Source organism: Euphorbia lathyris, chromosome 2 (assembly GCF_963576675.1).
Source record: "Euphorbia lathyris chromosome 2, ddEupLath1.1, whole genome shotgun sequence".
Lineage (NCBI taxonomy): Eukaryota > Viridiplantae > Streptophyta > Magnoliopsida > Malpighiales > Euphorbiaceae > Euphorbia > Euphorbia lathyris.
In genome coordinates, this window is record NC_088911.1 from 476516 (window position 1) to 497304 (window position 20789).

The 20789-nt window shown below is 35.4% G+C and overlaps 1 protein-coding gene and 1 long non-coding RNA gene across 2 annotated transcripts; one reads left to right on the forward strand and one right to left on the reverse strand.

Moving 5' to 3' along the window:
- The first annotated feature begins 12 nt into the window (after positions 1–12).
- On the forward strand, positions 13–9756 carry LOC136220588 (uncharacterized). Its single transcript, XR_010684580.1, has 4 exons — positions 13–292; positions 377–535; positions 2295–2393; positions 9634–9756. It is a non-coding gene; the product is annotated as an uncharacterized lncRNA (long non-coding RNA).
- A 949-nt stretch (positions 9757–10705) lies between these two features.
- Positions 10706–20338, reverse strand: LOC136220310 (peroxisome biogenesis protein 19-2-like). Its single transcript, XM_066008118.1, has 6 exons — positions 20073–20338; positions 19830–19990; positions 16217–16332; positions 13263–13548; positions 11192–11508; positions 10706–11067 (listed from the first exon to the last, which is right to left on the reverse strand). Exons 3-5 carry the CDS (start codon positions 16219–16221, stop codon positions 11275–11277), a joined length of 525 nt encoding a protein of 174 aa, XP_065864190.1. The 5' UTR covers positions 16222–16332; positions 19830–19990; positions 20073–20338; the 3' UTR covers positions 10706–11067; positions 11192–11274.
- Positions 20339–20789: the final 451 nt, after the last annotated feature.

Here is a 20789-nt window from a genome sequence, read left to right on the forward strand (position 1 = left end):
GTTGCCCAAGCAATGAGCATGCATCTCTATTTTCTTAGGATGGTGGTTTTGGTTTGACTGAATAACAAGCAGAGACTGAATACTCCTTTTTGGAGAACTAACATAGTGTTTTGCTTGATTGAATTTGCTGCAGACATTTCAAAATAAAAGATTTGCTCATGCTGTTAAAGAGAGCACTCTGGACAGTCTAAAAACAGAGCTTCTACTTTGGCTGTTGGATGAAAGGGTTCCTCATATGGGCGACGACAGCCAACTATTGAAAGCATTGAATGTGCTTATGCTTAAAATTTTGGTGATGGTTTAACTGACATGCTTCTTTTCTTATCAAGTTTAAGATATGTTTTACTTCCTACCTTATAAGTGGTTGTACATACAGGATAATGCTGATCGAACTTCATCCTTTGGTGTCCTGATTAATCTCTTAAGTCCACTGGATCCCTCGAGATGGCCTTCACCCGCGTCAAGTTAGACATTTGCCATCAGAAATCAGAAGTTCTCTGATCTTGTTGTCAAATGCCTGATTAAACTCACCAAGGTAATTTTAGTTGCTTCTTTGAGCCTTGCCTGCTTGCTTGAGAGATATGGTACAATTGGTGGTCTTACGTGAAATGGATAATTATCCTATGGAGTCTGATGCCAGATTACATTTGTTGTTAGTAGCTGTCATAGAAATTCACAGAAAGTTGTTCCATAATAGCACACGATTTGGATTATTGATGTCATGGTGGCATTAACGGTTATTATATGGTTTACTCATCTTTATCATTACCAAAGGAATGAGCTGATAAGAGAGAGGACCAAATGAAACGAGAACGGAAACATTAAAATTCTTTAAGGAACTAGCTATTGTTGTTTACCTTAAGTGTCTCAAATTGTCAAAGTGCATCAATGGTTTACTGGACTTCTTGTTAATGATACATGAATTTTCAGGCTCTGAATGGGCGTTAAGCTTTCCTAGAGCTTGAATGAAGGCAGATTGAGATTGCATATACTGTTTAAAATATGTTGTATCAATTTTAGGTACTGGCAGAAGAGTATAATTTTTTCCCTAAGAAATGCTAGTCTTAGTTGAACCATTTCCTAATATTGTTCTCTTCTATTGTATCAACAATTTAGAAGTGTAGAAAAGAGTAGAATTTCATCTTTTAGGGGAGCGTCCTTCAGTTTCCGTAGCACCCGTGTTCACCAATGTGTGAATTATCCAAGCATATATTCTTGAATTTCTTCAAGAGTGGTCGCAAGGTGGGGAAATTTTGAAACAATTACATGCATGACTGTCACCACTGATTCTGCACAATTGTCAATCCAAAATAGAAGAAAGATAGAGGAGAGGCAAGGCAAGATTTGAGATAAGTGCTCAATTGTTCCCTGTCAGTGAGGAATTCCTCCACATCTGCAACCTGTGTGGAGTTGGGGATAGTTGCTATAGGAAGTTGAGGAATTTGACCATAGAGGGCTTGATTGGGACTCATTCTGATAGAGCTATGATAACTGTTATTATACCAGTATTCTGTGTTTTCTTAGACATTGGCTTTTGATTTGGGTCTGTGTTTTCTCTATAGCTTCATTTTAATCTTTATTGCTCAAGTGAACGAGGTGCTTATGTATAGATTATTCATTAGAAAAAGACTAACCAGCTTTTAGCAAGATTGTACTGTTCAATATTTTTAATATATTATTCTTACTCTCTTGGTATTTGAAATTCCAATGTTAAGTTATGCTGAATTTCCACCAAGTAAATGCTCTGCCCAATTGCAACTTTATGAAAATCTAAATGCTCTAATTACCAACTTTATATACTTTTCGTGCTACTAGCATCAAAATTATTGTGGGCGAGTAGTAATGTGGAAATGCTTAGTGCTTTATTTGATTTCTTTTTCAGCATGCTACACTTTCATTGTGTAATATTTTGTGACTAAGCTGTGTAATCTTTTGTTGAATAAAGTGTGTTGCCATCGGCAATCATAATAATGTCTCTTAGGTATGAAACTCAGGATGATTTTACAACGTTGTTTCTATTGCACATGTTCATTTTTCAATTTTCATTTGTCTTTTGCTAGTGGGGTGTTATATGGTCGAGGGATTATAGTTATGAGATGAGAGGTATGAACTCAGCATGTTCATTTCATCAATGAAGTCGGGATGATTTTCAATATTGTTTCTATTTGCACATGTTCATTTTTCAATTTTCATTTTTTGATGTTAGTTGTCATTTCTAATTTATCAAGATACTTTTAATTGTGTGTATACTAAACAAGCTTGAGTATTTACGTTTCACTTTTTGCTTTTGTTAGGTTCTTAAAAGAAGCACACCTTATTCCGATGATGAGATAAATATCGTTAGAGATATTTGGGCGGCGTATTTTATAACCAATGCGCCAATTTAAGATTCGGTGAGATATTATGTATTGTTGCTTCCATTTATTATGTTTTATTTCGGAGTGGCTCTGCTTATATTAATTGTTTTTGTTTCATGATTTTTGATTGACACAGGTTGATGTGATATCAAAAGCACAAGAGCATGGAACAAAGGAGCTTGGAGTTAAGGAGCCTAGTAGAAGCATGAGGGATCCATTGGAGCTGTCAATTGGACCTATGACGAAGAATCGTGCAAAGAAAGACCAACAAATGCTTAATGGACTCATCTTGAGCTTCTTTAAACAAGGAATGAATTCTAGCGAAGTCATTAAAGATGGTGTGTTTTTGTGTTGTATCCAAGCCCAAGCCCATAATAGTGATATGTAAAAAGGTTGATCATATTTTAAGAGAAGCTTTGGACTTGCATGTGTTTGGCATGTGCAAAACCCATTGGGACTCATTAAAATTAATGCTATAACCTTATAGGTTTGATTGGGCTTATTTCTAGCTAATTAAAAGGCCCAAATAATGTTAATTAGTGGGCTGAAATTGGGCTCTAAAGGACAAAAACGAATTTAATGTTTTTCCTTGTCTAATTAGGATTTCTTTTACCTTGGTGCACTAGGATTCAACTTCCTTTTTAGTTTAGGTTTAGGTTTATTTTGTAGCCTATATAAAGGCTTGTATTCTTCATTATTTTTATCAATCAGAAATCAATATTTTTATGAACAAAAGTTCTTCTTTTCCTTTGGGAATTATTTTCAATCCGGGATTGAATTCTTTATTGTGAGCTTGAGAGACCGGGTCATCATTCTTGCAATATTATCTTGATCGTGAACAAGTATTTTGGTAAGGTACTTGTGAATCGCCAAACACTCAGGTTCCAATTTAATTATTCGAAGGTGTAAGGTCAGATCTCCTTTCATTGTCTTTAATTCTTTGGGATTGGTTTGTTATCACCAATTTATGTTTGTTATTTGATTCTATTAATTCCTTAAGATAGATCGGGAAAACTTGTTGATTTGGTTATTATCTCTTTTTCATAACCAATATCACATCAATTGGTATCAGAGCTTTGGCTCTTAAGGAATTTGTTGTTTTTGTTTTGTTTGTCGAAATTAAAAAAAAAAAAAAAAATTACCCCAATCTAGAGTCTTTAATTATTGATCGAGTTCCTCATATCTTTGCATCTAGTTATTTAGGTTCTTAGTTGTAGCGAACTGATTATTTTTGGATTCTATTCTTACTAGCCAAACCCATTTATGTGTGTGAATTTCTTCAATTTTTTTTTGCATGCTAAATCATTAGTGCAAGTTTAATTTGTTAATCAATTCCAATCTAGTTTAAAAAAAAGGAAAAAAAAAAGAAAAAAAAAAAGGAAAAAAAAGGAAAAAAAAAGAGGAAAAAAAAAGGAAAAAAAAAAGGAAAAAAAAAAAAAAAATCGGCTCATTGTTTGTACTAAAGTTACAAGTTTTCTAGAATTTGCATGCTAAACACACATTCTTAAAATTTCTTTCAAACATTTGTCTCTTCTTCGAAAATCGTCTTTTATTCTATTCTTAGTGTGCTAAACTTTGGTTATCGTTACAATATTAGTCTTCTTTGCTTCTTGTTTCTGCTCTACTTTATTTTGTCATTCTTTTGCTTCATTGGCATTTATATTACCCGAGATAATCCTTGTGATCTATCAAGATAATATAAAAGAGTGATTGAACCGGTTGTGAGGTACTTCTTTTACTTTCTTTTTCTTCTTTTCTTGCTTTAGACTAGATTTCACTTTTCTTTCATTCTTTATATATTTTGTCATGTCTAACGAACCTAAAAAGGACAACGTTAACGATGTTGATTCTAAAGAATGGCAACAAGCTATTGTAGGTGAGATGAAGAGGTTAGGGGCTATTGTGGCTGATTTGGTTTCAAACCAAAAGAAATCAAGCCAAAAGAAAGGAGGACGCGGGAGATTGAATTTTGATGATGAACTATCCGAGTCTGAAGAGGAGGAGCAGTTTGGATACCGAAAAAGGGGTAACGATCGAAAAGATAGTAATCTTAATGCTATCAAACTTAAAATGCCTACTTTTCGAGGAGCTAGTGACCCAGAGGCGTATCTTGATTGGGTACGAAAGGTTGAAACAATCTTTGACATACATGAGTATTCCGAGGAGAAGAAGGTGAAACTTGTAGTATCCGAACTAACTGAATATGCGGCTGTTTGGTGGGACCAATTAAAGCGCACAAGAAAAAGAGATGGTGATGAACCCATAAGAACATGGGGTGAATTGAAGAAGGTCATGAAAAAGAGATTTGTGCCGGCTCACTATTATAAGGAGTTGTTGAAAGAACTCCAATCCATGTCTCAAGGTAACCAATCTGTTGAAGATTATCACAAACAATTGGAGATGGCACTAATCCGAGCTGATATACAAGAAGATGAGGAAGCTACCATGGTTAGATTTCTCATGGGAATGAAGAGGGAGATTCGCAACCCTCTTGAGCTACAAACTTATTTCCACATGGACGAGATGCTCCATAAAGCGATAAAAATTGAGAGACAACTTCAAGAGGTTGAGAAAGGGAGATCAAAGTTCAAAGGCACTACTTCCACTCCATGGAAGTCAGATCCAAGAGGTAATTTCAAAACTAAATCTGAATTTAGCTCTAAAAGTGACCAAACGCCTCAGGTTGATTCAAAAGCATTTGGGAAGTTGCAAATTGGTGGAACTACTCCAAAATACAAAACTACTGAAAAACCCACAAGAACTCGTGAAATTGTGTGTTTTAAGTGCCAAGGGAGAGGGCACTATGCAAGAGAGTGTTCGAATCAAAAGGCGATGGTTATGAAGCATGGTGAGTTAATATCCGAAAGTGAGTCCGAACATGAATCAGATGATATGCCCACCTTAGAAGATTGTAGTGATATAGAAGAGGTGGATAGTAAAGGAGGACATGGAGTTAACTTAGTCACTCGTAGAACATTGAAGATGGGAGTGAGTGGTGACATTGAGCAACGGGAGCACATCTTTCATGCTCATTGCAACATACTTGGAAAAACATGCTTACTAATTATTGATGGAGGAAGTTGTTGCAACGTGGTAAGCAATGTGTTAGCAAGCCGATTAGGGATATCAACAATTCCACATCCCAATCCTTATCGGTTACAATGGTTGAATGATAGTAACGAACTCAAAGTTACTAAACAGGTGCTTCTGAACTTTTCTATTGGTTCTTTTTCTGATGAGGTATTATGTGATGTAGTACCTATGCAAGCATGTCATGTGTTATTGGGGAGGCCTTGGCAATTCGATCGATCAGCACTTCATCATGGTCGAACAAATAAATTTACTATTGCTGAGGATGGGAAGAAGTATATTTTGCCACCTTTATCACCTGCTGAAGTGTTTGAAGATCAGCTCTACATGCAAAGAATGTTACAAGAACAATCTGTGAGAAGGGAAAAGGTTAAGGCGAGAGAAAATAAGAGTGATAAAATCAGTGAGGGTGTGAAGAGAGAAGAGGTGAGTGAAAAGGCATTAGTGAGGTCGAGAAATGAGGGTGAGAGGAGAGAAAAAGAGAGGAGCATTAACAAAAGCCAAAATCTATCTTTATATGCTAAATTGAGGGATGTAAAGCAAGCTGATTTTGAAAACAAAAATTTATTATTATTTTATTGTAAGAGTTTTTGTTTATCTTCTGTAAGTCAGTCTAACCTTCCTTCTAGTATTTCCCCTCTTTTGCAGGAATTCAAGGATTTATTCCCCGAAGAGATGCCTAATAAGTTACCCCCGATTCGAGGAATTGAGCATCAAATTGACTTTGTTCCCGGAGCACAAATTCCAAATCGACCAGCCTATAGAAGTAACCCTGAGGAGACAAAAGAACTACAAAGGCAAGTCGAGGAACTAATGGCAAAAGGGTTGATTCGTGAATCTATGAGTCCGTGTGCTGTACCAGTCATCCTAGTACCAAAGAAAGATGGAACTTGGCGGATGTGCATCGATTGTAGAGCCGTCAATAAAATCACGGTAAAGTATCGTCATCCTATCCCTAGGTTAGATGATATGTTGGATGAATTAAATGGGGCTGTTATTTTCACTAAAATAGATCTTAAGAGTGGGTACCATCAGATTCGCATGTCATTAGGAGATGAATGGAAAACGGCTTTTAAGACTAAGCATGGTTTATATGAGTGGTTAGTTATGCCTTTCGGTTTAACAAATGCACCTAGTACTTTCATGAGATTAATGAATCATGTTTTGAGAGAGTTTATAGGTAAATTTGTTGTTGTTTATTTTGATGACATTCTTATCTATTCTAAATCTGAGGCAGAACACATAGAACATGTTAAGGTTGTATTAGATGTTTTGAGAGAACAGAAATTATACGCTAACCTTTCTAAGTGCTCATTTTGCATGGAGAAAGTTGTGTTTTTGGGTTTTATTGTTTCAGCACAAGGAGTTTCTGTTGATATTGAAAAGGTGAAAGCCATTCAAGAGTGGCCAACGCCAAATTCAGTTACCGAGGTGAGGAGCTTTCATGGCTTGGCGAGTTTCTATAGGAGGTTTGTGAAGAACTTCAGTACCATTGCCGCACCACTAACCGAGGTAATAAAAAAGAATGTTGGCTTTAAGTGGGGCAAAGCACAAGAGGATGCTTTTGAGATGCTTAAGGCAAGACTAACTTCTGCCCCCGTTTTAGCACTTCCAAACTTTGATAAATCGTTTGAAATTGAGTGTGATGCGTCGGGAGTAGGGATTGGTGCTGTTTTAATGCAAGAGGGTCGACCTATAGCCTTCTTTAGTGAAAAACTTAGTGGTGCAACCTTAAACTATCCCACTTATGATAAAGAACTCTATGCATTAGTTAGGGCTTTGCAAATGTGGCAACATTATTTATGGCCTAAAGAGTTTGTGATCCACACCGATCATGAATCCTTGAAACATCTTAAGGGTCAACAAAAATTGAACCGAAGACATGCCAAGTGGGTGGAATTTATAGAGACGTTTCCTTATGTGATTAAGTATAAGCAAGGGAAGGAAAACGTAGTTGCTGATGCATTAAGTAGGAGAGTTAGCTTATTGAATGTGATGCATGCTAAGTGTTTAGGATTTGAGTATATCAAAGAATTATATGTTGATGATCTAGACTTTGCATCTATTTATAAAGCTTGTGAACTTACTGCTTTTGGAAAATTTTATAGACATGAGGGCTACTTATTTAGAGATAATCGATTATGCATGCCTAAATGTTCACATAGAGAATTTCTTGTGAGGGAAGCCCACGGTGGAGGCTTGATGGGGCATTTTGGGGTTGCTAAGACTTTGGACATGATTTCTGAACATTTCTTTTGGCCTCATATGAAACGTGATGTGGAAAGAATATGTGCTAGTTGTATTAATTGTAAGAAAGCTAAGTCTAGAGTTATGCCTCATGGTTTATACACTCCATTACCTGTGCCGAATGAACCTTGGACTGCTATATCCATGGATTTTGTGATGGCTTTACCTAGGTCTAAGAGAGGTAATGATTCCATATTTGTGGTTGTAGATCGCTTTTCTAAGATGGCACATTTCATACCATGCCATAAAACTGATGATGCTATTAATATTGCTAACTTGTTCTTTAGAGAGGTTGTTCGTCTGCATGGGATGCCAAAGAGTATAGTTAGTGATAGAGATCCTAAGTTTTTAAGCTATTTTTGGAAGACTTTGTGGAATAAATTGGGGATTAAACTGTTGTTTTCTACTTCTTGTCACCCTCAAACTGATGGTCAAACCGAAGTAGTAAATAGAACTTTAGGACAACTTCTTAGGGCAGTTATTCAAAAGAATCTTAAGTCATGGGAAGAATGCCTACCATTTATTGAGTTCGCTTATAATAGGGCTATACATTCATCTACTAACTTCTCACCATTTGAAATTGTTTATGGTTTTAATCCTTTGACACCATTAGACTTGATCCCTTTGCCTGTTGATGAAAGGAAAAGTTTAGATGGAAAGAAAAAGGCAGAAATGGTGCTTAAGTTACATGAACAAGTGAAACAACAACTGGAGAAGAAGAATGAGCATTATGCAAAGCAAGCTAACAAGGGTCGACAATGTGTTCTATTTGAACCCGGTGATTGGGTGTGGTTGCATATGCGCAAGGAAAGGTTCCCCGCTCAGAGAAAATCAAAGCTACATCCTAGAGGCGATGGTCCATTTCAAGTAGTCGCACGAATTGGAGATAATGCCTACAAGCTCGACTTGCCAGGTGAGTATAGTGTGCATGCAACTTTTAATGTGGCTGATTTATCTTTGTTTGACGTAGGAGATGAAGATTTGAGGACAAATCCTTTTCAAGAGAGAGGGAATGATGTGATATCAAAAGCACAAGAGCATGGAACAAAGGAGCTTGGAGTTAAGGAGCCTAGTAGAAGCATGAGGGATCCATTGGAGCTGTCAATTGGACCTATGACGAAGAATCGTGCAAAGAAAGACCAACAAATGCTTAATGGACTCATCTTGAGCTTCTTTAAACAAGGAATGAATTCTAGCGAAGTCATTAAAGATGGTGTGTTTTTGTGTTGTATCCAAGCCCAAGCCCATAATAGTGATATGTAAAAAGGTTGATCATATTTTAAGAGAAGCTTTGGACTTGCATGTGTTTGGCATGTGCAAAACCCATTGGGACTCATTAAAATTAATGCTATAACCTTATAGGTTTGATTGGGCTTATTTCTAGCTAATTAAAAGGCCCAAATAATGTTAATTAGTGGGCTGAAATTGGGCTCTAAAGGACAAAAACGAATTTAATGTTTTTCCTTGTCTAATTAGGATTTCTTTTACCTTGGTGCACTAGGATTCAACTTCCTTTTTAGTTTAGGTTTAGGTTTATTTTGTAGCCTATATAAAGGCTTGTATTCTTCATTATTTTTATCAATCAGAAATCAATATTTTTATGAACAAAAGTTCTTCTTTTCCTTTGGGAATTATTTTCAATCCGGGATTGAATTCTTTATTGTGAGCTTGAGAGACCGGGTCATCATTCTTGCAATATTATCTTGATCGTGAACAAGTATTTTGGTAAGGTACTTGTGAATCGCCAAACACTCAGGTTCCAATTTAATTATTCGAAGGTGTAAGGTCAGATCTCCTTTCATTGTCTTTAATTCTTTGGGATTGGTTTGTTATCACCAATTTATGTTTGTTATTTGATTCTATTAATTCCTTAAGATAGATCGGGAAAACTTGTTGATTTGGTTATTATCTCTTTTTCATAACCAATATCACATCACAGGTCGTAGGATTTTGCTGCAATTTGAAGGGTTGATTGTGCATTTCGTGTTTTTGTTTCACGTTAAAGTTAGAATGAAGTCATTTTCCTTTTTGTAAATTCGTAGGATTTTGCTACACTAGAATGAAGTGTTTTTGTTTTTTTTGTACCAAAAACTTGGAAACAAATGGTAACCTTTTTGTTCTTATCAAACTGTTAATTTGTATGCAATATATTGATTTAGTATATTTTTTCTTCAAATTGAACAAATCTAATTTGTATGCAATATATTGATTTAGTATATTTTTTCTTCAAATTGAACAAATCTGAATGCAGGATATTAAAATTAAATTCTGGAAAAATAAATAAATTTATTTGTGCAAATAAATTCATTATTTGCATCGGCCCTTAAATATGGCTGATGCAAATAATACAGTCATTTGCATCGGCCCTTAAATATGGCCGATGCAAATGCTATATCATTTGCATCGGCCCTTGAAAAGACCGATGCAAATAAAGAATCATTTGCATCGGCCGTTGTAAGGGGCCGATGCAAATGATTGTGTCATTTAACGTGGTTGACATATCATTTGCATCGGCCCCTTACAAAGGGCCGATGCAATAGAGGTGGCCATTTGCATCAGCCTCTTTAAGGGGCCGATGCAAATGACCACCTCATTTGCATCGGCCAGCGGCCGATGCAATTGCATTTGCGTCGAGGGCTTTTGCATCGCGCTGCGGCCCATGCAAAAGGCCCTAAACGGCCGATGCAAATGGCCCTTTTTCCACTAGTGTATATCTTGTACTTGGGTAAAAGAAAGAGGTTCAAATAATAAGTACCTCTTAATGTAATAATAACAGAAGTCAGCTAAAATAAAAGTCTGGACAATTTCAGAGATAAGAACCATAGAAGGCCATAATCCATACCCCAATGCTACCAGCAAGTGTCCACGACTATCTAAAACTTGTTAAATGACAAAGCAACTTTGCTATTTCAGAATAGGAATCCAAATAGAACGATAACAACACAACAAGGAAATATGACTATATTTACATACAATAATCTTGCTCAATGCATGTAGTAATAATACCAAGGTCAAAGTCAAATGATAGATTACCAGAAAAATAACACTTGCTTGTAAGTTTTTGCAATTTGCTCTTATTATCTGGGAATGCTAATATAAATTAACTGTAAGAAATAACACTTGTTCAAAGAGAACCTAGATCATGTACACAAATTGAATATGAATGGATGCCCTAAACAATGATCATTTTCTTCTTCTATTATTAGCTAATAGGGGTAGGGAAAACAAAATAAGCCAACAATGTATATTGTCTTTTTACAAATTCACCACAGAAAATACCTGAGACAAATAGAAATGGAGGAGCATTAAAAAGATGGAACCATTGCCTCACATTATGCAACAATTTGCCTGCGACTCTAACATCTCCGGCGATCTGTCCAAAAAAAACCAGCCATTTGAGTACAAATTGCCATTTTAAGGCTCAGAGATGATGTCTATATGTATATATGTGCAATTTATATATCCACAAACGCCAAGAAACAAAAGTAAGAACTTACAATTGGCCAAGATTAGCAAAATCAATATCTGGAGCAAGTTCTTGGACGATGTCATTTGGTGGTTGTCCACATTCTTGCATTTTCTACATGAGATCAACAATCTTAGTGAAGTTATTTGGCTCCTTCTCATAAACTTCATTAAGGGTGTTTATCAATTCATATTGGTGGAAGTAGCGGTCGTATTCTTCTTTGGTTAATGTATCTTTGTGTTCCTCCAACCACTTTGGATATCTTTCTCCAATTTCCCTCATCGGTTCATGAAGAATCTTCTTAGACAAAAGTTGTTGCAACATGGTCCCTACGATGGATTCCATGTCCTATTTGAAGAGGAAACAAGACCTTTAAGATATTCAAATTCCCATATATGGTGAATGCAAAAATTAAATAAATGAAAAGCAGTGAAAAGGCTACAAAACTTAATACAATGAATATTCATGATAAGCAGCGCATCAACATATAAAGGTACTCATCAATCAGATTGAAATATCACAACTTTTTCATTTTTTTTATATTTGGGGAATGGAACTGAAGAGGCTGAGTTTTGTTAGGAAGTGTAAAAAATGATTTATGTCTAATTGGTATACTGCTAGTAGGTATCACAAACATTTTATAATAAAACATGCAATAGAAACCTGGACCAGTTGCAGCTGAATTGCTGAACTCGCTAAATTCAACTCTATAATTGTATAGATTTGTTACTCGTACAAAATATCTAAAATAAAAAGAGCAGTTAAGCCTTAACATTAAAACGAAATTTCCTCCACCAGCATTTGTACACAACAATTAATTCTAAATGTCATAAAGACAATGCCAGTAATGGAACTCGAGTACATAAAGGGACCATTGCCTCTTTTTACATTGAAGAGAAAGGTATAGATATAAATATGTGGAGGCTGGAGCGAAGTTAGTGTTGAGAACAGTAATAATAAAATTTTGTAGTAATATGTAGTATAAGATTGATACCATGACTGAGACCAAACTTCAGCATCAAATAGCATAGTTATGCTTGGAAGGATACAGACACGGAGATTTTGGAAATTGTAATAAAGTAAGCTTTCTTTTTTACGAAATTAACCGCTTCTAATAAGTAATATCAAACCCACACTATGTGGTCCCAAGCCCAAAACCATTATCAACGCACCTAATAAGCTTGGGAATCAACTGCAGAGTACTAGAGGTCAGCGAGGATCCATTTGATTCTCAAAGATTGCAGAGTGAAAATAAAAGTTGTATATGCATTTCTAGCACTGAAGTCAGTTATTCGAAATAACAAGGTTGATTTACTTAACAACTAGGTATGGTGACTTTCATCAAAGGAGCACTTTTGTGACTCCACCATGCAGTAAAAGCTCATAGAGATAATGATGCCGGTGAATCTCATGCCGAAGTAGCAACATGAATCGTTTAGGTCTTTAATATAACTCAATTAAAAAGTTATGCTTCCTTAATGTACAACCCTTCTCAACAAACACGAAAATATGCAGCGACTATATCACTAGTACCACAACAAGCTCATGACAAATGATTTACTAGAGAGGCTTTTAATCCAGGCATATAATTGAGTACAAAACTCAAGTAAAACAATACAGAAAAATAAATAAACCGGAATTCACAATGTGCTTGTATTCCAAACCACGAAAAGTCAATCACATCTTTAGGAAGAAACTGTAAAAGAAAATGCAAAATTGAACAACAAAAGAAGCATACTCAATCCTATTACTTCAACCACAGGGCTTTCCAAACATGCCATATAGGTGCAAAAAGCGTATGGCATAACTCGTATACTTGCATTCATCACAAACCTCATGAACCAAAATAGAACAAATGCACCCAACTTAAGCTCTGACACGTCCGTCCTATTTATAAAACAAATTAGAAACCAGAAAGTCCCAATTTACACTACAAAATAGAAAACGACACCTGAATGCAAGTTCTACACTACTTCAAAAAACATCTTAATTGTCATTACTACTAGAAAGCCACAGACAGTCAGTAAAACAATCCAGAATCAGTTCAATCAAAGAAAGAAGTAGAATTAAGAAAAAATGAAAGAAATTGAAAGCAAATTTACCTGAGAACCAGCAAGCTCCTCAAACTGCTTAACCCAATCCTCCATCATTGCATCCTTATTCAAATCATCTGGTTTTGGACCAGTGACAGACTCCAGTCCCTTAACAGCCTCCCTAGTCTGTTCTCTAAGCTTATCAAGTGCTTCAGCGGCATGAGACCCATTTGATACCTTTTGCTTTCCCTTCTTCTTGCTTTTCAAATCAGGCAATCCCATACCCAAACATTGAATCCTAGTTGGCAGTGAAGGAGATGAATCTTCATGCTTGCTATCTTTAATACCATCACTTCTATAATCAAACAGTAGGTAAATGATGAAATTAGTGGTTTATGTCTTGCTTATTGCAAGCCGAATGAGTGACTTTAGTTCTTTACAAATCAATTATTTTGGGGTTTTTTTTGTTCATTGAAATAGTTAAAGAAAAATTGATATCAGGAAAAGAGATGGATAAATCATCCAACAAACTCATTTTACCCATCACAAAATAAGCATCTATCCTAACGAAGCAGAAATCATCCTAACCATAAAACAAAGCAGAAATGAAGCATCTATTCTAAGGAAGCAGAAATCAAGCAAACCAGAAAACAAAAGCAGAAATGAAGCAAACCACAAACAAGAGCAGAAATAACTCACCGAAAATGGAGGAGATGATGAAAGAAGAGGAAGGCGGCGACGGCGTAGAGGAGATGATGAAAGAAGAGGTAGGCGGCCGTGGAGGAGGAGAGGAGATGAGGAAGAGAAGAGGAAGAAAAGAGAAAGAAGACTCAGGCGGCGTGGAGGAGGAGAGGAGATGAAGAAAGAATAAAATTAAAACCCTATCCCTCTAATTATCATTTGTGGGCCTTTATGGTGCTCTTTTTATTTAATTGTTTCTAATGAGATGATGATGGGTTTAACATTATCATTTTTTATTAAATTTAAATTATCATTTTTATTTATATGTAAATTATATTTTATGTAAATATAATTTGTATTATTCACGAGCTTTTATCGAGCTTCATCACGAGCTCGTTCACGAACCTCTAATCGAGTTTGCTCGCGAGCTTTCGAACCGAGTTTTGGTCTGCTAAAACTCTGCTCGTTTACAAACCGAGCTTGAAAATCGTGCTCACGAACGGCTCGTTTACAAATCGAGCCGAGCCGAGTCAAGCTTTTATCGAGCCGAATGCCGAGCTACTCATGAGCGGCTCTGCTCGCTTACAGCCCTAGGCGGGGATACTATTTTAGGTAAAGGGTGAAAGTAAAAAAATAAAAAAATTAAAGGGAAAAATAAAATATAGGGAATTTTAGAAAAAGAGTGGGAAAACAAAATTATTAAAATTTCCAACGACAAAAGTCGTTGGTAATATATGTCATTGGTAAGTCATTTGCATTTTGTGGGTATATTTGTTTACGCTGTTGGTTGAATGATTTTGTATATAAATTGTAGGTATGTTGTTTGTACTAACCACGACATATGTGTCGTTGGTAAATTGTCGTCAGTAAACTGTTATTTTATTGTAGTGATAATACCCACTTATTCCTGGATTGTGATTTTGGTTCCGAATGAAGATCATCGGTTGGTGTCGAACTAAATTCAACGCACATGGATACGTTCAGAGAGTGGTTTGATCACTTCCTCCAAAACGAAAATTCAAGAGTTGTTAAAGAGAAAGTTTGCATGGTGATGTGGTCTATATGGTGTCAGCGGAATAATAAATTGTGGGATCGCCAGCCGCTTTCTGCGTGTTTAGCAGCTGAACAGGGACTACTGTTCCTTCGGGATTACCACAGCAGCAAACACTACAAGAAAAAGGGGATTTAATGAAGGGAGATACCATCACTAAAAGTCTAATTCCACTCATTAAAGCTTTTTAATGAGCGGAATTTTCCCTTTGAGGAAGCCCTTCTTACTAAAAGTATTAATGAGCGGAATAGTTCCGCTCATTATTAACTTATAATGAGTGGACATTTACCCATACTAAAAACTATGTATAATGATTGAAAATACGCTCATTAAAAATATTTATAATGATTAAAAGTACATTCATTAAAAGTATTTATAATGATTAAAAAGCCTCTTAATAAAAATATTCATAATCATTAAAAATTGACTCATTAAACATGTTATAATTTGGATTGAAGGGAGCTGCTCTAAATTACATATATTCAACTCTCCAACAAATTAAAACAGTATCAACCTTTAATTAAGAACACATAGATAACCAATTCCAAGTGAAATCATCTCATTAACAATAAAAATATCAAAGATTTAAAAATAATTAACATAGTGATTAATATTAAGAATACAAGTTATATTACAAGATAAATTGTGAACTATGTATTCGAAAACATGTCAACTATAGATTATAAACAAAGTTGTGTTCCAATTCAATAAGAAGACACAAAACACAGTATATTAACCGGCAACTAAAAATGTGATGATTATGATAGAAACGCTAAAATTATTCTACCCTAATGTCTTAATCTCATCCAGAAGTCTCGTTAACCTCACCGTAATTCTCTCAGCAACTACTAGTTTGATGCTTCTGCTAAATTCTGTTTCATTTACAAAATTTCTGCATGTAAATACCAGGTCTCGGACAATTAAGCATTAAAACAGTAACATTGATTTAATCTTACAAGACATAATAACATTTCATGTGCAACAAATAGTTCAGATAGAGTGGTCTAAAAATGAGGACAACATATATATATATATCTGTATTATTCTCGAGGAACACTTAGTTCAAGGGGTACAATATTTTCATGTCATGACCAAAACAATCTAATAGAAAACAGAGCATTTAATTAAAAGCAAAATACATATAGGAAAAAAAACAACATTAGTTAGTGGTAATATGGTGAATATGTATATTTCATGAAGCTTATATTTGCTCAAATAAACGTAGGATTCACAACTTGCCACGATAACACATATATGTGTATTTATATGATTTTACCATATATATATATACCTCATTCTGGCAGCCTCCCCCAAGGCAGTAAAATTGAGCAAATATTGATGGGATTGAAAGTATTAGAGAGTATAATATACTCAAACCGACGCCTTTCTAACATACCATGTTCCTCCCTGAAATTAAGAAAATGAAACAAATCATGTGAATTATTATGAACCAAATCAGTAAATTATTACGAACCATATTAAAAGGGGTAACTAGAGTTAAATATATCATGTGCAGGCCATTAACCAAATGTCAACCACATAAATTGTGGTCAAACAAGATATATACCTCTGTATAGCCTATAGACAGCCGTTTTGCATAATCATTAGCCACATGTTGCTTTTCTGTACCAGTGACAGCATCATGATGCTGAGCAATTGCCATTGCATCTGCCGATGAGTCTGTGTTTGGCCTTGTATTACTTCTTCCTTTAAAAAATTCTAGTTGCCTTGCAGTCTGGTGTCAATAAGTATATAAGATCATAGCATGAAAATTGTTGTTGAACCATGATCAAGTAATCGTAAAAACTTAATCAATCTAATGATACCAAATAGTAGCCGCCCATCATCCTGATATAGCGTTTCAAGGCTGGTCTACTTGAAAAGTATCCTGTCCAATAGCATTTGCTCGATCTGCATAACTGAAATACATATACCTCAAATTTTAGAGTGACTCAAGGCGAGGAAACAATTGCAAACAGATGATAATTGACAACAGGCATTCAACTCACGGGAAGAAGTCATCAGTCTTTGATGGCCAGGACTCATTTGTGGCATGCTTTGCATCGGTATACATGGATGGGGTAGAATAGAGAGCATTGACACGTCCATCCTTGAAAGTACTTTTAAGCCACCCCATTTGGAATTAATAGTATTCAACAGATGAATGGGATGCTATAGGAATGTAAATTATAAACTCGTAACTCATAAAGGATGCAAATCAATGACTAAATTAGATTGTAAAATTCAAAAGAAAGAGAACCCAAGATATCTCTACTGCAAGAAAGCAATCCATATGGAAAAGATGTTCATCATATGGATAAACAAATTTTCCATTAGTCCAAAGTGGTGATTCCCAAGGACCCACCACAGCTATGCTTGACTTAGAAATGCAAACAAGGATTCAATGATAGGTAGAGATGTGCCTTTCAAATTTTCCCACACCATCAGAGCATACAACTAATATTAGTATCAGTAACTGCTGACTGGCTTAGTTCAAATGATCTTATTTCACTTTGGAAAAATGCCTACATAATCAAGCAAAAACTATACCCATAAAGACATAGTACAAGATTTTAAGGGATGAACATTACATGTAACACCATAGAAAGAGAGTGGCCAATTAACAATCTATGTCAGAAATGCTTATAAGATGAAGTTTGACAGTCTGTGCCATAGAAGAAATAAATGGAACTTCAATAGAGTGCTGGCTGCATAATTGTGAATTTTCATTGTTTGAGGGCCTTCCCAAGGTACAGAAAGCAGAAATATCTTAGAACCTAATCATTCCAATTGTTTAGATCTTGTCAATCGTATTACAGGGCTAAACGCTAAAATGCAGCAATAACTCAATGATCATCAGCCCAATTTGATTTGTATAACTTTCTCTGAATTTCAAATTGCAACTGCTTATTCAACCAATATTCTAAACTCCATAGTCCCATGTTACTAAAAAGGAACAATTCTCGAGTCGGTGGCCAGGCCAAGTAGAACTAGACTTAGAACTTCTGGGGTCCGAAAGACCAGCAAAAAAGCAGCTCAAACAATATCATATAACATTTCAATTTCTTAATCGTTGAAAATAGTTGGTTCTTTCTCCACCATTTTATCGGGAATGAAGTAAAGTTACCAAAAATTCAGAAATATAACAAAAGAGAAAGATAATACCTGCTCTGACATAAATGAATTTGCGATTCTTGTCAGCCAAAAGAGCAGGAATGAGAGAATCCAATACATTTTGCACACAAGCACCCTGCACCATTAAAAACCATCAAGTACACTCTTCAGTCTTCACACTTACTCGTGCACAACCATTAAAAAAAAATGAGGAAGATGATGACTTGGATTGAATTGTGGTCAAACAAGATATATACCTGCCATGCTTTAATATTGGCACCATTTTAAACAGGAACCAAAATTACAATTGCTTGACATGTACTTCTTCGACCATGTCATGTCCTAAGCTTCCCATACTACCATTCTAGCAATAGTACTATGACAAATAATTATGTTAATCGCAAAAATTGGACTTAACCATTGCGATCCTCCTAGTTATAAATCTGCTCAGATAGGGACAAAAAGGATATGAATGTAGCAACATAACATGATCAACTGCCAGAGTTCAGTGCTTGTTTAGACGCATAAAAAATAGCATGTAACTCTTGTCATTGTGAAAGATCAAGTCCAAAAGAGGTTATGGACAAAAAGCATGATAGCCACATTAATTCGCAAAGGAACAGATTTGAAAGATAGCAAATGACTGCATATCAGTATGGAAGCTCTTTAATATATTTAGACACATGAATGTAATATATACATGCCAACGAATTTTACACAATTGTAGACTGAAGTATAAAACATTGGGATACCAGCAAGTAATATAGCAGAAGTAAAACATTAGGATATCATATGAAAGAACATATCTGGGATTTATATGCACCTCTATATATAGTCTTAAGATTAACTAAGCAGGATACCAATGAGAACTTATAGAATGAAATTTGTAAATGTAAAATCATGTATCTAAATGTGGATACTAGTACATGATCAAAAGTGAAAGTTTATTGAAAAGGGAAAAAAGTGTAAAGAAAGTATTCAAACACATTGCTAGCAAAACTCTACTTCAACTCTGCTTCCCAACTCTTCCCTGTCATTTACCATTGCTGTGCCAAAATGGCTTTGCTTCTTCTTATGGATCCATTTACAAAAACAACTCAAAGCACTTTCCTCATGCAATTGCTACAAAATAGCTATGCAATTCCAAGCACTTTCCTCACTTATATTCCATCATGAATTATCTTCCTTCACAACATATCACAAGATGTTACGTGATCAAAAGGCACCTTTTCAGAGTGTAAATATCTTCCAACTTAAATTGCCTAAGAAAAAGACTGATCCACCTCAAACCAAGAAATATTGAAGCAAAATTTTAAAAGAAACAACACTTCAGACTGTCTCCAAACCAAATGCTATATAAAATTAACAAAATTAAGAATAAGGAATATCTCTGCTTTTTAGGCAGAGTAGGTTGATTTCTAATCAATAAAAAAACGAGGCTTTATACAAAAAGCTCTCGCCTCGTGCCCCTCGCTCGCGTTTGGGAGCCTGGGTTCAACATTATTTCAGACCTGCCCCACTTATCCACTTACTCCTCACCATATGACAGACCTAGGTTTCTCACTTTATAAAATTTATTGACTAAAAAAAGCCACCACATGACATACAAAATACCACAAGACATCAGGAAAGAGGAACATCCACAACAGGACAAAGACAAATTGGTTTGATAAGCAACATCATATTATTATATGATACAATCAATTAAGATCTAATTATGCAGCACATACTTCAAACTAATCATAAGCAACTAAGTAAGGGGTTGATTAGGATATGTAATTTAGATATACCTTGGAAATGAGGACATTGATGTCAGCATGCTTGTTATCCTAGCCAAACTCATTGATGGTATCTCCAGCATGCAACACAACCTCGTTTTTAATTATGTAATCTCTGTATTGGCGCGTGCATGACGCCTTGTGCAACCATACTTCTCCCTGGAGCAACTTGTCTTGTAAATGTTTTATTACTAAATCAGTGATGTTCTTCAATATGATACTCATATAACAACTGGGGCTTAGTGGCGTTCTTACCTGGTAACCATTCACATCACAAGACAAGGGCACACCGCTGAATGTAGGCCACTACTGTATAGTGTCCATCAGCAAACTCGAACCGCTATTGGGTTTTGCATCCTCAATAAGTTTTCTATTGCTCTCAATTGTGATCTTGTGATATTGGTTAAATTTGTTAAATTTCTTAAAATGCTCATAGAGGCCCTCTAGACGTCTAGAAAACTTAGACATCCTTACAATAAACAATAAGCAATAGTCAAGAATCATTTCAGTATAAGCAATAAGCAAATCATTAAGGGAAAGCCATGCAATAAATATCAGAAATTTCCTTCCAGTGGATTTGGTATTAAAAATGACAAATGCATTGGTTAATAAAATTCATGAATTAAACAAGATGTTTAAGTATTCATTATGTTCATCTATGGTAATTGGTAAAGATTAGATTTTGTGACAAAAGTGTTAAAGGTTTTGTTCCTAAGAAATAGCAATTTTAGTGCCTTTATCAAATATTAGTCGACTTACAGAGATAAGAACCCTGTCTGTAGTACCAAAGCACCGTGTCCAATATCAGGGCAAGTTTCAAGGCCTAGGTCACTATCCAAGCAGCTATGTTAGCATTCTAGTGTAAAATTACAAAATTGCAAATATCAATAATATTAGAAGCACACTATCCTCCTTTAGGTGCATAAAAGTCGACAATATTCCAACTTTACAATACTTTTAGGCATGCATTTT

Coding starts and splice junctions, on each gene's coding strand:
- LOC136220310 (XM_066008118.1), bottom strand. Junction 11,509..13,262: donor AGGAGCTTGCTGGTTCTCAG/GTAAATTTGCTT, acceptor CTCTTCAAATAG/GACATGGAATCCATCGTAGG.